The sequence below is a fragment of the Toxoplasma gondii genome, chromosome VIII (genome assembly GCF_000006565.2).
Source record: "Toxoplasma gondii ME49 chromosome VIII, whole genome shotgun sequence".
In the NCBI taxonomy this organism is placed as follows: domain Eukaryota; phylum Apicomplexa; class Conoidasida; order Eucoccidiorida; family Sarcocystidae; genus Toxoplasma; species Toxoplasma gondii.
Window position 1 is genome coordinate 1,442,757 of NC_031476.1, and position 12,707 is coordinate 1,455,463.

The following is a 12,707-nucleotide window of genomic DNA, read 5'->3' on the forward strand; positions in this document are numbered from 1 at the left end:
ATGAATCTCTGGCAACAACCGGGCGCGTGTAGCCCGACCCACGCTGTAATGCGCCCTGTTTTTCTTCCACGAACACGGTCAAGTATGGCGGCATCGGAGCTTTGCAAGGTGGCGTTAGGTTGCCTGTCGACTTATCGGCCTTGTGTTGTCCCCCTCAGAGGCGTCTACACGCTCAACACCCTGCCACGCCGCCGAGGCGGTAAAACAGTTCTCTTTCGCAAAAAACGCGTCAACTGTCCTGCTCGACTTCCAAGCGAATCTGCCAGAGTTATTGTTGCAACAGACCTCTGTTCATTCAGTTCTCCCTGGTGTGTAGAGACAGCAGAGACACAGAGATTGAGGTCCCACAGCAGTGCAAGCGAGGGAGGCACTGGGGATTCGGGTGCCTCAGTTTGTCGATTTCACTCCGAGTGTGGGAGCCCTCTCCACTCTTCAACTGACGCACCTTCCACAGAAGCGCGCTTTCTTTTCTGGCATCCGTTCTCTGAGGAAACGTCCCCGTCAATAGGTTTTTCTACAAACGGTAAGGAAACAGGTTTGTTTGCGGCGGATCAGCAGCGGCCTACGCAGCATACAGTCTCCTTGGCGGGAGCGATTGTGGGATATTCGCGACTCCTCCGTCGCTCGCTTCCCTCGACTAAAAGTCCGCAGTTCTCTCAAGAGGCGCGTGTCAGTTCTCGCAGTGTGCAGCGACACAGTGTGATTGAAGGCGTGAGCCGTTTCCAAGGTAGTGCTCCACGGGCGGTCAGAAACGGTTCTTTTTTTGGACAGCGGTGTTTCACAACGGATGTCTCTCTGCACAAAGCGGCGTCGGAAAAAGGAAAAATATTGCTGGAAGGCGCGGCGAGGCTCGCGGGAAAGGACAGCGGAAATCCGGCTACCTGGTCTCTCCCGCCAACTGCCCCGGGGAGTCTATCGCGGCGCGAAGCTGACGCTTCTTTATCTCATGTCACGGGAGAACCGAAAGCCTTGATAGATCGAAACAGTTTTTATTCTCTCGAAGAAATGCGGAAGGAGAATCGACGCGGTACACCCGTGGACTTCCGACAATACATGCGTTCTCTTCTTCTTCCCATACGCTTTTGGGATGCGTCTGCGCCGAACGCGTCTCGCTCCACCCCTGAGAAGCCCTCGTCTTCATTTTCTTTGTCATATTCTCGTCTTCTTCCCCCAATCACGTTCAAAAAGTACAACGAAGGCATGCACGCCGCCCATCACTATCCGTCGCGCCTCTTGCCGCCGTCCCAGTCTGCACCTCTTCCACCGAATGTCTTGGTTACTCCCTTTACGCCGCACTCCGGCCAAGGATTGAGAGAAGCCAGTCTGGCAAAGCACGCAGGGGTCAACACGGGAATAACGAGAAAAGCAGGACAGCCCCTCTCCGCCAACAAGGATCTTAGTGGAAAGGCGCATCAGCCTCAGCTGCCTGTCCCGGTAAGCGTTCTTTACAAAGCCGTGGCATTCTTCCATTCGAATTGTCTAGCATTGCATGTCTTCTCTCATCATGTCGAAAGGAAACCGACAAATAATGTCTGAACAGGTGGACTAATATTGCTGTTGAACAACGCAAGAAGCAAGCTCTGGCGCAACGATCAAACCTGGCGTGTGCGGTAGTCGGTACATGCGTCTGTGGAACCAAGAATATTCGGTGTATCAACCTAAGGTGTGCTTGCTGAATATTATGTGTGTATATAGCCTTATACGAGATAGGTATAAGCAATTCCGAATGTGGCATTTCCGATGAGCTAAGCATTGCATGTTTCATGTTCTTGTATATGCTTGCGTACTCCTAATTCGGTACACGTTTCTGAATTTGTGAATGTACCTGTACGTGCTTGATGCGCCATTATATTTGCATATGCCTGCATTTGCAAATGTGTATACTTAAACCGCGAGTGTTCCTTTCTTCATTTACCCTAGGTATCTTTGTGTGTGTAATCTACGCTGCTTTCCAAATACAAGTTACTACGTATCCCTTCGTGCTTACTTCCATCCTTAGAGCTGGTAACTCGTGACATGCGCATAATCAAGGTGTTTATCTTTTCTGGGTAGTTGAGTGAAAAACGACGCTTAGCTGGAGGCGCGCATGATGTTTTCGCATTTTTCGTTCCATCCACAGACTTTCCTGAGGGGGCCCCTTCTACACGCCCCATTGATTGGAAATCTTCTCTCTGACCGCGCCTCCGTCGTCGTCTTGCACTTGTGTAAATGTACGTGTGATAAATCAACTATTCACCGGTAGACCTCGTCGTCACGTATGCAGACATTTTCAACCCATATAAACGGGAGTGTATTTATCGTGGATGCGGCCACGTATGTTGTCTACCTATACGCATATACTGTACGTTGCACTCCAATATATTTTCATTGACGTTTATAAGCGTTCATGTAACTGGATGTTCAAAAGTGCCTGAGCACATACGTTTCTGAGCTCGAAACATGATCTATACCTCGAAATCTGGGAACTACCAATGAAAACTGCTCCACCGAAGATACGTGTGCAGATTCAAATGCTTATGGGGGTCTACAGTACACGAACATTCAATGGAAAAGCACGTGTGACAAGTATATATCATGGACAGGCGGTCTCTGTCGACCCTGAGGAGGCAAAACTGCGTTGTCCATCAGTTCATGTCCGTGTCCACATCATGTGGCATTTTAGTTTCCGACTGCCTGGCCTCCATTCTGCTCTCTACAGCTCACCGAACGATGCGCAGACCGCCTGACCCTTCTTTTCATTTTTACTGATCAACCACCCCACAGCGAGTTGAAGGATCTCACGAAGTGGCACCGAGATCTTGAGGGGCATCCGGAGTATTCGGCGCTCGTTTACCCGGGTGCCTCTCGAACACACTCATCTCAAACGTCTCGTGCAGGCGAGCCCACGGCCGATGGCTCTAACCGGTCGTCTGCGATGTACCTAGACTTGAAGAGAAATACGAGAGCAACCAGCAGGGCAGCCTTTCTAAACGAGGATTTGTATCAAGTGGCCTATTTATGCAGCGAATCGTCTACATACTTTCTCCGGTGGCTCACACTTCGATCCATGAGGCACATAGCGCGTCATTTTGGCCCACAAATGGATAGACATGCTATGGTCGATAACAACTCGATTTCTCTAAACGGATGTGCACCATCCTTATGGGGGGCATTCTTGGGGCATGCTGGGGAAGGCGGTCGGAAAATAATCGAGGCGACAGGCCTCAGTTTCCGGCCGGAAATGGTCACGACAATGCTAATCGACCGTGCGGGCCGCGTTCGGTGGCACGCAGTTGGAGCGCCCACGGACGAGGCTGTCCAGTTACTCATGTAAGTTGGAACGACTACTCTTTGTGAGCAGGAACTGTAACGTTTGTCTCGACTGAAGCTGTACATTTGGCAGCAGAGGAAAAACCCGAAAGGCTGGAGAAAAGTATTGAGCTGGTGATGCAGTTGGATCGTAGATGGCCTCTGTTCTAAGGCTGGAGAGTTGGCGGGTTCTCACGGCGATCTCTCGTAAACGGGCACACCTGAGTAAACGGATCTGGAACATCGATGAATACTTTCTTGCTCAACCACGTGAGGTGCACCTTTGCAGACGCGACCGTAAAATAAAGTTGTTGTGACTGAAGTCACCAAATTGGTGTTGTGCTATCTGACAAATTGTGGTTTTTTCCATCAGAGATGCGATGAAGGCCCTTCGTCGAGAAGTCCCCGGCGGTGTGCGTAGCAGGACACGACTGAACTTGTAACGAGAAAGCAGACTAAATTCGTGTGATTTCTTGAAGGGCCACATTTTCACTTTCGGAAGACTCCTTTCTGCTTCTTCATACAGGGAAAAGGGAAAGTCGCTTTTTTTGCTTCAGGTTGTAATCTGAGACAACTCCTGTGCGCTCATTCGTGCACACATGTACACAGTGGTAACATAGATGTGCATGTGTGTATCCAGCCGTATGTAGAGACAGTTTCTTTTTTACAGGAACAGGTGACTATTCGATCGCACACCGTTTTGATATTACATTTGCGGCACGTGTCTATGAGCTGTGGAAACCTGTGGATGCCATTTTGCGTGCTATCTGAGTCAACTTTTTTCTGGAAAACTAGTCTCCGGGATCACCGGTTTTGAAACGAGCTTTCGAGAATACTTTTTCCCATGCACTTCCTTCACGGAGGAAGGAATGGTTACTTCTCCACGTATGCGTATATCTTCTGCTCAGCATTTTAGGTTTCAAAGTATACACAGCACAGAGTGAACACACCAAACAGTTCGGCATCTTCTGACAGTCTTGGATCTCCACAGCGGGTAAATGGATCTACTCATGCGTACTAATACGACATATAACCGAATGTGTCTGTTCAAGTTCGCCGGCACCACTGTAAATCAGTTTTGTATGCGGACACTGAATGTGGCGCCAGCTTCCTCGCGTAAGGCAAGCCATCGCGTGTGGCTTTTCAGAGGGCCGAAGTAGCTTCCATCATTGCCGTGTACCGCATCAGGACTGCGGCCAGAGAGCTTCCTTTCCGATGTAGCCGTGGTATGGGGTCAAAAAGTCCTCGGAGAACTGACATCGTAGCGCATGGCCCTGACGAGACGCATGTGTCCGCATGCACATACGATCTGCAACGGTTGATTCGTTAGTTGCAGGCATTCCTCTACATGTATGAACCACAACCACGACGCCTGATCCCCACTTTTACAGATCCGTACTTGCATGCTTTTGGCTGTAAAAGCACTTTTCCCGGAAGAGTCCCCCGGAACATTTTTAGAATTTTCGTGTTGGAGTCTTACCTGATGACCGAGGTACATGTGTCCCGTGGGAGTCTCCGGGATGTGGCGCTGACCTTCTCAGAGAAGGATGATTTGGCGTCTCAGGCTCAGTTTCGACACTTGTACCAACTTCAAGAACACCTGCTGTTTTTTCCTGGGTGTGTGACACTAACTGCCTCTGAAATTCGGATCGTCCAGAAGAAACGTGGGACGGAGAAATCTGCCGTCGCCGACCCGGATTGGCACTTGGTGTACTTTCAGCATTGCTGTCTGGACAGTCCCACAAAGGACAAAAAAGCGAATGGGCGTCATCAAGCATAAAACGAGGGATGAGCAGCAACAAGGTCAGCAGCAGGCTTTTTCGACTGCCACAAACAGCCAGGTCGAAGTCTGTGTACCGACCATTTTTGAGTTCTCTGGGGCAAAAGGAAGAGATAGTAGGGACGTCTAACGTTTCGTAAAAGCCCTGCAAAGTGTGCGCATGTACGCACAGTCGAATATGATTATGGTACTTGTTTTGATCACAAACGTTTCTACTACGAGTGCAGGGGACCACCCAAGGGGACACCTGAAACCCGTCTATCGAACCTTGTGGAATTCTCTGAAACATGGGCGAATGGGAGAAGGGTGATCCACACCCTACCAGCATTTCCATTAGCGGTTTTTTGTGAAGGTTCTTGTGTTGCTACTGCCGACTGAAGGGAATTGGCACTCCAGTTTCCGGCATTTGCAGTCCTCGCCTCCGTAATCTGTCTCTCTTGATGAAAAGATCGCGTCGCCGTTGATTCTGCTGGACCGTAGCTAGCTTGATAGTTTTCGTTCTGGAGGGTTCGCAACGTTCGGTTGCGGATTTCTTCCTTCACGAAGTCGAAGATATCTTCCCAGCGCCTCGAGCACCGTGAATGTGTGCCTTCTCTTCTTTTCTTTTCTTGACGGCCGGAAGAGGGAGAGGGGGATCGGGTCTGAGAAATATTTGCAGAGGGATTTAGACATTCAAGCAGCGAACAACAGAGCGCATGTTTTTCTTTTGATGGACAATATAAAAAGCCGGGGGTTTTAATATCTGTAGTCCTCAATTAAAGTTCCAACTCGTGCCACAAAATTACGGAGCTGAGCGTCGTTAGCAGCCTCTGGTAGGATCGGCGAACGTTCCACCGTGAGTTCCCTAAACGGGAACCGCTGTCCTTTGGCATAAAATGCAATTGTCTTGTGTCTCCGTATCGTTCTGACTCGACCCAGGATAACTTGTGAACTGCGTGATCGATCATATACCACATACCGGGGATCTATTGGCTCCAGACGGCTTTTCTCCAGCGAAGCTAAGGCCTGACGCGGGCGAACCTTCACCATCTGCAGGAGCTAAGCATTCCACAGCTTGAAGAAAGTACGATGTGAGCATCTCAAATCTCTGAGTCTGCATGTCTGCCAGACCACCTCCACGGTCATCTCGCATAGTGATCGCTTCCTCATCTCTCTGCCCACGTGAGGCCGGTCGAGATGGACGGCTAGAAGACCTCGCGTTGCGTCTCGATTTGTTTTCTGGGCAGGCACTCAAAGGTGGGGAGGATCGCAACGACCCTTCCCCGCCGCTGATTCTCGGCTTCTCCTTTCCCGCCGCATGTTGGCTAGCAGCCGAGCCTGGGCGTAGAACGTCACCTACACAGAAACAGGAACACTGGGAGAATGAGCTGCATCCCCCGAAGCCAGTCGAACACAAACAGCTACGCAAACAGGCAAAGACTAAGAAGTGGAAGCAGCGCCTGCAGCGCAAAGCAAAGTATGTTCAAAAATTCTTGGCCGGTGCATAGACAGTCACAGGATCTGTCGTTGGTCGGAAAGTTTAAGAAGCAAATTATAATGAAATGGAGACAGACACTTGACAGGCAATAGGGCTAGTGGAACACAGAGCAACGAGGCGGATACCAGCTCAGTTTTTGTGCACGAGTTAAGAGTATACCGAATGAGACAGAAGCACAACAGCGGACTTGTGTTGATGATATCAGGGCATCAGCTACGCGATTGATGCTCGATGCCTCGCACTCTTCCAAACCGATCCGCACTCTAACACCAACGAAATATCATAGGCTGATATCCAGAACCCCATGCAATGGAGCGACTCCCTGAGGATGACAACAGGCCTCGCGGACCGGACAACTTCGTTCATAGTCGGGCATTACAGCAGATACGCTTGTAACTGCCACTTGGTGAGGCTGTTCCTGCACAGTTGAATCTGGAAAGAACTAAGGCAAGGTGGGGCTGTTACCTTTTCGACTTCGACTCTGAGGACGTGTTGACTTCGGTATGCGTGGTAATAACTGCTGGAGGATATGCAGGCGCAGTCGCTTCCAGGTGGCGAGCTTGAGTTCCCTAGTGTCCATTTTGATTTTTTTCATCAAAGCCTGAGCCTCTTCTGTCCTTGGTAAAAGGAGACGCTCGTAAACTGCTGTGTCATTGCGGATCAGGTGCTCCAGGAGCACAATAATAGGAAGAAGGTCATACAAAACTACTGGAGGAGGATTTGGCTGCCCCAGCATCGACTGCAACATCTGCATGGACGCTGCCGTCTGCGTGTCTTGTGCTGGTGAATCAAAGGGCTCATCGTCGGTGAGAAGCGCTGACACAGCAAACATTTCACAGAAAGAGCTCAGTTCATTTAATGCCATTGCACGTTTCAGTAGAGAAGTTGGGTTGCCGAAGTTTCCAGGTAAGCTACCACACGCGATTTCCGTAGTGGTTCAACCGCGAGTGACCGTTACGTCTGTGTCAGAAAGCCTCGTATGTTTTTAAGAATTTTGCCGGACAGTCGATTAAACACGACAGTTCCATTTTGCTCAATGTATTCTGTCTTCTAAGCGATTGGCACATGAGTCTAACTCTGTTTCACCACACGTCGAACGCCGAAAAGCAGGCTGTTGTTGTGACTATTCAGCTGTGTATAACGAATTGCCTTGCCGATCAAAAAACAAAACAGAACAACCTCATACGCATTGTATTTCTGATACGGTAGATGATTAATGTACCGACATCGTTGCGAGGAAAATGTTTCCTTGAATCTGTAGGAAGATCAGCTCAGCTGCAGCACAGAGCTTAATGCCGAATGGAAAGTCTTTGGTACGTACGGAGGCATGCGTGTCATGTACTGAAATGTATTCACTACCAGCGCCCATGTGGCCTTTGGCACGTACGTCGCTCAGCAGGTTCAAGCCTTTCGTATTCTCTGCATAATATTTTGATGATACTCTCTGCAAAAACCAATGCGTCCTGGTCCAACACATTCTCGGCGACTCTCCACGTCTGTTCAAAGGCTTCCATATGTTGAGCAAGTACACCGTTGAGGCTGAAGGTCGGATTTAGAGCGAAGTTCTTCACGCGGTCTTCAGCTTCCGCTAAAGCCCTCCAGCCCATATTTGTTTCGTACAGAAGAGCGGTTGCTATAGCATGCGCTACGCACAGTTTCTGCGTGTCTGATCCGGTCCTGTGAGACCAGAAGGCAACAAACAGAAAGGTAAGACACAAGATGTACCCGATATTTGTTCAGTTACGAACCTCGCATTGCAAGAACGGGGCAAGGCTGCACACGTTTACCAGTAGCTCTGGAAGTATTTTCAAAAGAATTTATCATGAACGCTTTCCGCGTCATCGCCACGCTCTTCTCTTCCACTGCATACCTTGATTGAAACAAGATCGGCAAATGAGGGAAATCTGTCGTCTCACAACTCCCACAGTCTCGAGCGGTACCCAGCAAAAATGAAATTGTTGACTTGGTCATTCAAGCAAACCGCTTTAAGCACCGACGAAATCCTTTTCCAGTATTTAAACAGTGAGAGGGGGTGTCAAACCTCTGGCACGAGAGAGCACCACATTTGCTAACAAACAAAATTTGCAGCCCACGTTTCGGTAGAGGGCTTGAGAGGATCAGAGCGTGCCTGCTTCTGTTAGCAGAATACACAAGCGACTTGCTCATTTGTCGATCTCAGGCTGTTCGATACAAACGGATGCTGTCTCAAGAATCGATCAACTTAATTAGTTCTTCTGTGCACGACCCTCTGTGGAGGGACTCCCTATTTGGTCCAGGGAACATGACATACCAAAAAGATCTGATTCGCCTTGCCCGATGAAGAACGCCAGGATCAAAGGTTTCTATGCGGGTGGTCTCGTCGCTGGACCTGCATTTTAGATGCATTTCACCCAGTCTTTGCAGGAGATTGCTTTCGCATACTGCTTCGAAAGACGTGCTCCTCTGGTACTGCAACATGGTGGTACGCGTTTTCTTGACTTTCTGGTCAGCGCCGCGGAAGGCACTTATTTCCCCACTGTTTTTTTCGTCGAATCGCAGTTGTTGATCATTGTCCAGGCCGTGTGCAGGCCCTTGGTCTCCTCCGCTGTTTCTATCGTTTCCCCTGGAAGCTACTGCCGTTGGCCTTTCATTTTTGGATAGTCGACTCGGTACGAAGCTAATCCAAGATAGGCCTTCAATGGCGCCCGTGTGCGCTTTGTCGAGGAGAATGCGTGACTCGCGGCACATGACCGCAAGGGGTTCAAATACGCTCCGAAGTAGGCTGGTCATTTGCGTACAATACTCCACCTCAAACTTTCGATAGCTTTGAGTAAAAACATCGAGTTGAGATTCAACCGTCTGAAGAAGTTGCTGCCAGGCAGCACGACGATTTGGCGGGACGACATTATAGAGGTCCAATAGCCAGTCTTCAGGGATGGCTCTGCAAAGGCGTAAAAGTGCATTGTTCAGTTCCCGTGACAAGGCATGGACCTGCTCACATGACCGGTAAGGACAACAAACCACGCTGAGTAAGACGTTGAGGAATTGTTTCTTTCAATGATTACAAAGGGATAACCCAGAGGAGGCCACAGAGCTTTCTGCCATCTTCGTATCGACAGTTGTGTGCCCTTATCTTTCGCACATGCGTCAGGACTTTGAACCGCTATCAGTGTAGTATATACTGCAATTCGAGAGAGAGGCCTCTGGAAAACGCAAGCCGAAATCGGTTTCGGCTGTAGTTGTACAGTCTTAGACCACATACCCAAGCAAATCGTGAAATTGATTTCCGATCTGGCGGAGCAAGTGTCAGTAGCAAATCGCGATTCTAGGCAGAGAAGATTTTTGGAATACCAGATGAAATCTAATGAAGGCGACTTTGTTTGCGTTCCCGTATCGAGTTCAAGAGCAGGAATTATGAAAGCAAAAGAAACAAAGGGACTGCTTGCTCTGTAACGCAGCAGTTGACGTGTTTGACGTTCATCGTACAAATTTCATGCAACGGGAAAAATATGAGGAAAGTGGATATCCGACACCGGGGATACACTGCTCACAGCGTCAAAGAATGCAAATCGCTTTTCTTGGTGTCAAGACCCGCAGAGGCTGGCTCGTTGTTCAAGGAGGTTTATAGCTGGATTCATTACGCTTTACTGGAGCTCACAGTCGGTGAAAGTCTATAGACTCCTTGGTTCCACCTGTAGCTCTGAGGAAGCGTCAGACTGTAGAGGATGATTGAAAAAGCAAAGAAGTCGTCCGCCTCGTTGGGAGGAATCAGAAGGGGGCAGTTTTCTGCGACAAAGAGCTTACGCTTTACGGCATCGGGATTGGTAATTCGAAGAATGACGGCTAATTCAGCAAGCTGCTTTGTGAAGACAGCTACTCTTACATGCTCCTCATCCCCTCCCCAGCCGGGCCCCGGAGTGGACGAGCTGCCGCGAGGGTAAGTGGCCGGATTTCTGGAGGTCAATGTGACAACAGTCTCGGAACTGGCAGCTCCGAATGATGTGGGCTGAGAAAGACCTGAGCTCGCTTCTCCTGTGGCTCCACAGCCTTCCCCAGCACCATTATTTCTTTCCCCACCCTTCGACGGTGAAACTGCTGGACGCCATTTACTGAGGTCGAAACCAGAAAATTGTGTACTGCCCCCCTCTGCCACTGTTGTCTTTGGGGAGGAGCCTTTTCGGCAAATCTCGAGTCCTTGCATCCGTGGTTGGGTCGAGTAGGAGGAGTCTTCAAAAGAAATCGTTTTACAAGTAGGACGATTTATGGAGGCAGGCTGCTTTCCTTCTTCTATGGTGTTATGGACAGACCCTCGGACGAGACGGTGACGGGATATCATGACCTCGACATGGTGCACCATGTCTTTGCAAAGGTCACTAAGGATATTGATACGTTTGCGAAACGGCTCGAGCCAAGTGTCTATGCTCAGCGTGGTTGCTTTGTTGATTCCCGGCTTCAACACCCTGATATCGTCACTATTTTGAATCACGGAACGGGTTTTTGTCGAATCTGAAGGGGGTGGACTACGAGCGTACCTCCGAGATGGTGAAGACGAGGTTACGACCGCAACGCACGAGCTTTGGTTGCTTGACGTCAACCGTTCTGTTATTTCCACGCTAACGGGTGGAGGCAGCGGAGTACCGTTGCTATGACAGAGAAGTCCCCCTCTCTTAGTGAGGTTGTTCTCTTCTATCCGTATGACTCTTTCCTGCTTCCTTGGGAAGGTAGATAAACTACTTCTGCCTAACACGCCGTTTCTCATTCTGCCGTGAGACAGCTGCGGTTGGGCATCTCCCAAAGGAAGTGCTCGAGGCGTGAGTGCCTCATCTGCAGTATCGTTTTCTTGAGATGAGTATGACCCCCATGGGGCGGTATACTCGTCTCGTTTTTTTTCTCTATGAATGGCACAGACGGTCGTACATGGCACAGAATTTCCCAATGTGGTATAAAATTTGTCGTATTGAGACTTCATCTTGCCGCCGAGACTCTTCGCTACCGGCGGTGATGGAGGATGAAACGGCCGCGCAGGTCTCCGCATTTCCCGTACCTTCGCCATCATGTTTGAAGAGTGACCTTCATTCAAGTGAGGAGGTACGATTCGACATCCTCGTAGCAGCTCCTTACTACTGCCATACCGTTCCTCCAACTCTAGGGGGTCAGTGGTGTGACCGCTCCGGAGTGCAGACTGTCGGCCGGCTGGTGGTGTGAGCAAACTTCCACATCTTTCACTGAAGCAAGCTGGCCTCTCCTCCCTTCCATTTTTGAGTGACGCGCCACAGAAAGAGTCCGACATGGTGGAACTCGACCCTGCCCGTAGAGGAGGCACTGGGCTACTTCCGCGGAGCAATCGCAACAACACTCAGTGCTACTTGTAGTCTACATTCTATCCATGACTAAGCTGTGACATAGTTTATTTGATCACATTGAACAACTCTTGCGATTTCGTAGCGCCCTTCTCAACCACAACTGAGTGAAGCACACGGACGAACTCAGCTGGGTTTTTTGACTGAAACGAGACTGTCAGCCGAAGCGCTTCAGCCTCCCGTATATCAGGTCGTGCCCCACGGGCATCAACGACCTGTACATTTTTAGCGACAGAACACAATCACTTTAGAGTGATGAGCGTCTTTTGCGTCCGTTGCTTGTTGTCTAAAAATCAACCGAGGTCCAGTCTTCTTGAACAGGATTCCAGGACACCGTGCTGAAGCAGCAGTAAACATCTCTCAGGGTTGTAGACTCTTGAGACATCACCGTCTTCGCCCCCCATTACGGCTACAGAACAGTAAGGAAAATGTTACCTTAACGACCAAGCCTCCTCTGTCGACAGTCGGTATTCACGCCTCCTACTGAATCGTCGTGTCCTGTCTGAATTGTGCCTCCCTGCAACAGCGTGGAACGGAACGAGCAACAGATGCTTGCATCGAACTTTGTGCCAGTCCAAGCTACAGCGGGTGGCACTTGGTTACCTAAACACTGAAATTGGAAGGGGGGGCTGTCCTGCTCTAGTTATGTGCATGCGCCCACGAAATAACTTTTCTCCGAATCCATGATTAATTTCATGCATTTTCGCCTAAACGCTGATGTGGAGGCAGGATAATCAGTACAATTTATTGACTGCATGTGTTGTAGGGGTTTCAGCGAGCGACTTCCATTTCACCCAACAGCGTGCATTATTGTGACGTTACG

General features: G+C 49.6%; 2 protein-coding genes across 2 annotated transcripts; one reads left to right on the forward strand and one right to left on the reverse strand.

The window, feature by feature from the left end:
- Positions 1 to 3,731, forward strand: TGME49_231460 (hypothetical protein; the record flags this gene model as incomplete). The annotated part of the gene is made up of 3 exons (XM_002367996.2): positions 1 to 1,434; positions 2,699 to 3,309; positions 3,662 to 3,731. 3 exons carry the CDS (start codon positions 1 to 3, stop codon positions 3,729 to 3,731), a joined length of 2,115 nt encoding a protein of 704 aa, XP_002368037.2.
- A 6,430-nt stretch (positions 3,732 to 10,161) lies between these two features.
- TGME49_231470 (hypothetical protein) lies at positions 10,162 to 11,814 on the reverse strand (the record flags this gene model as incomplete). The annotated part of the gene is made up of 1 exon (XM_002367997.1): positions 10,162 to 11,814. The coding sequence occupies one exon, from the start codon at positions 11,812 to 11,814 to the stop codon at positions 10,162 to 10,164; it is 1,653 nt and encodes a 550-aa protein (XP_002368038.1).
- Between the last annotated feature and the right edge of the window lie 893 nt (positions 11,815 to 12,707).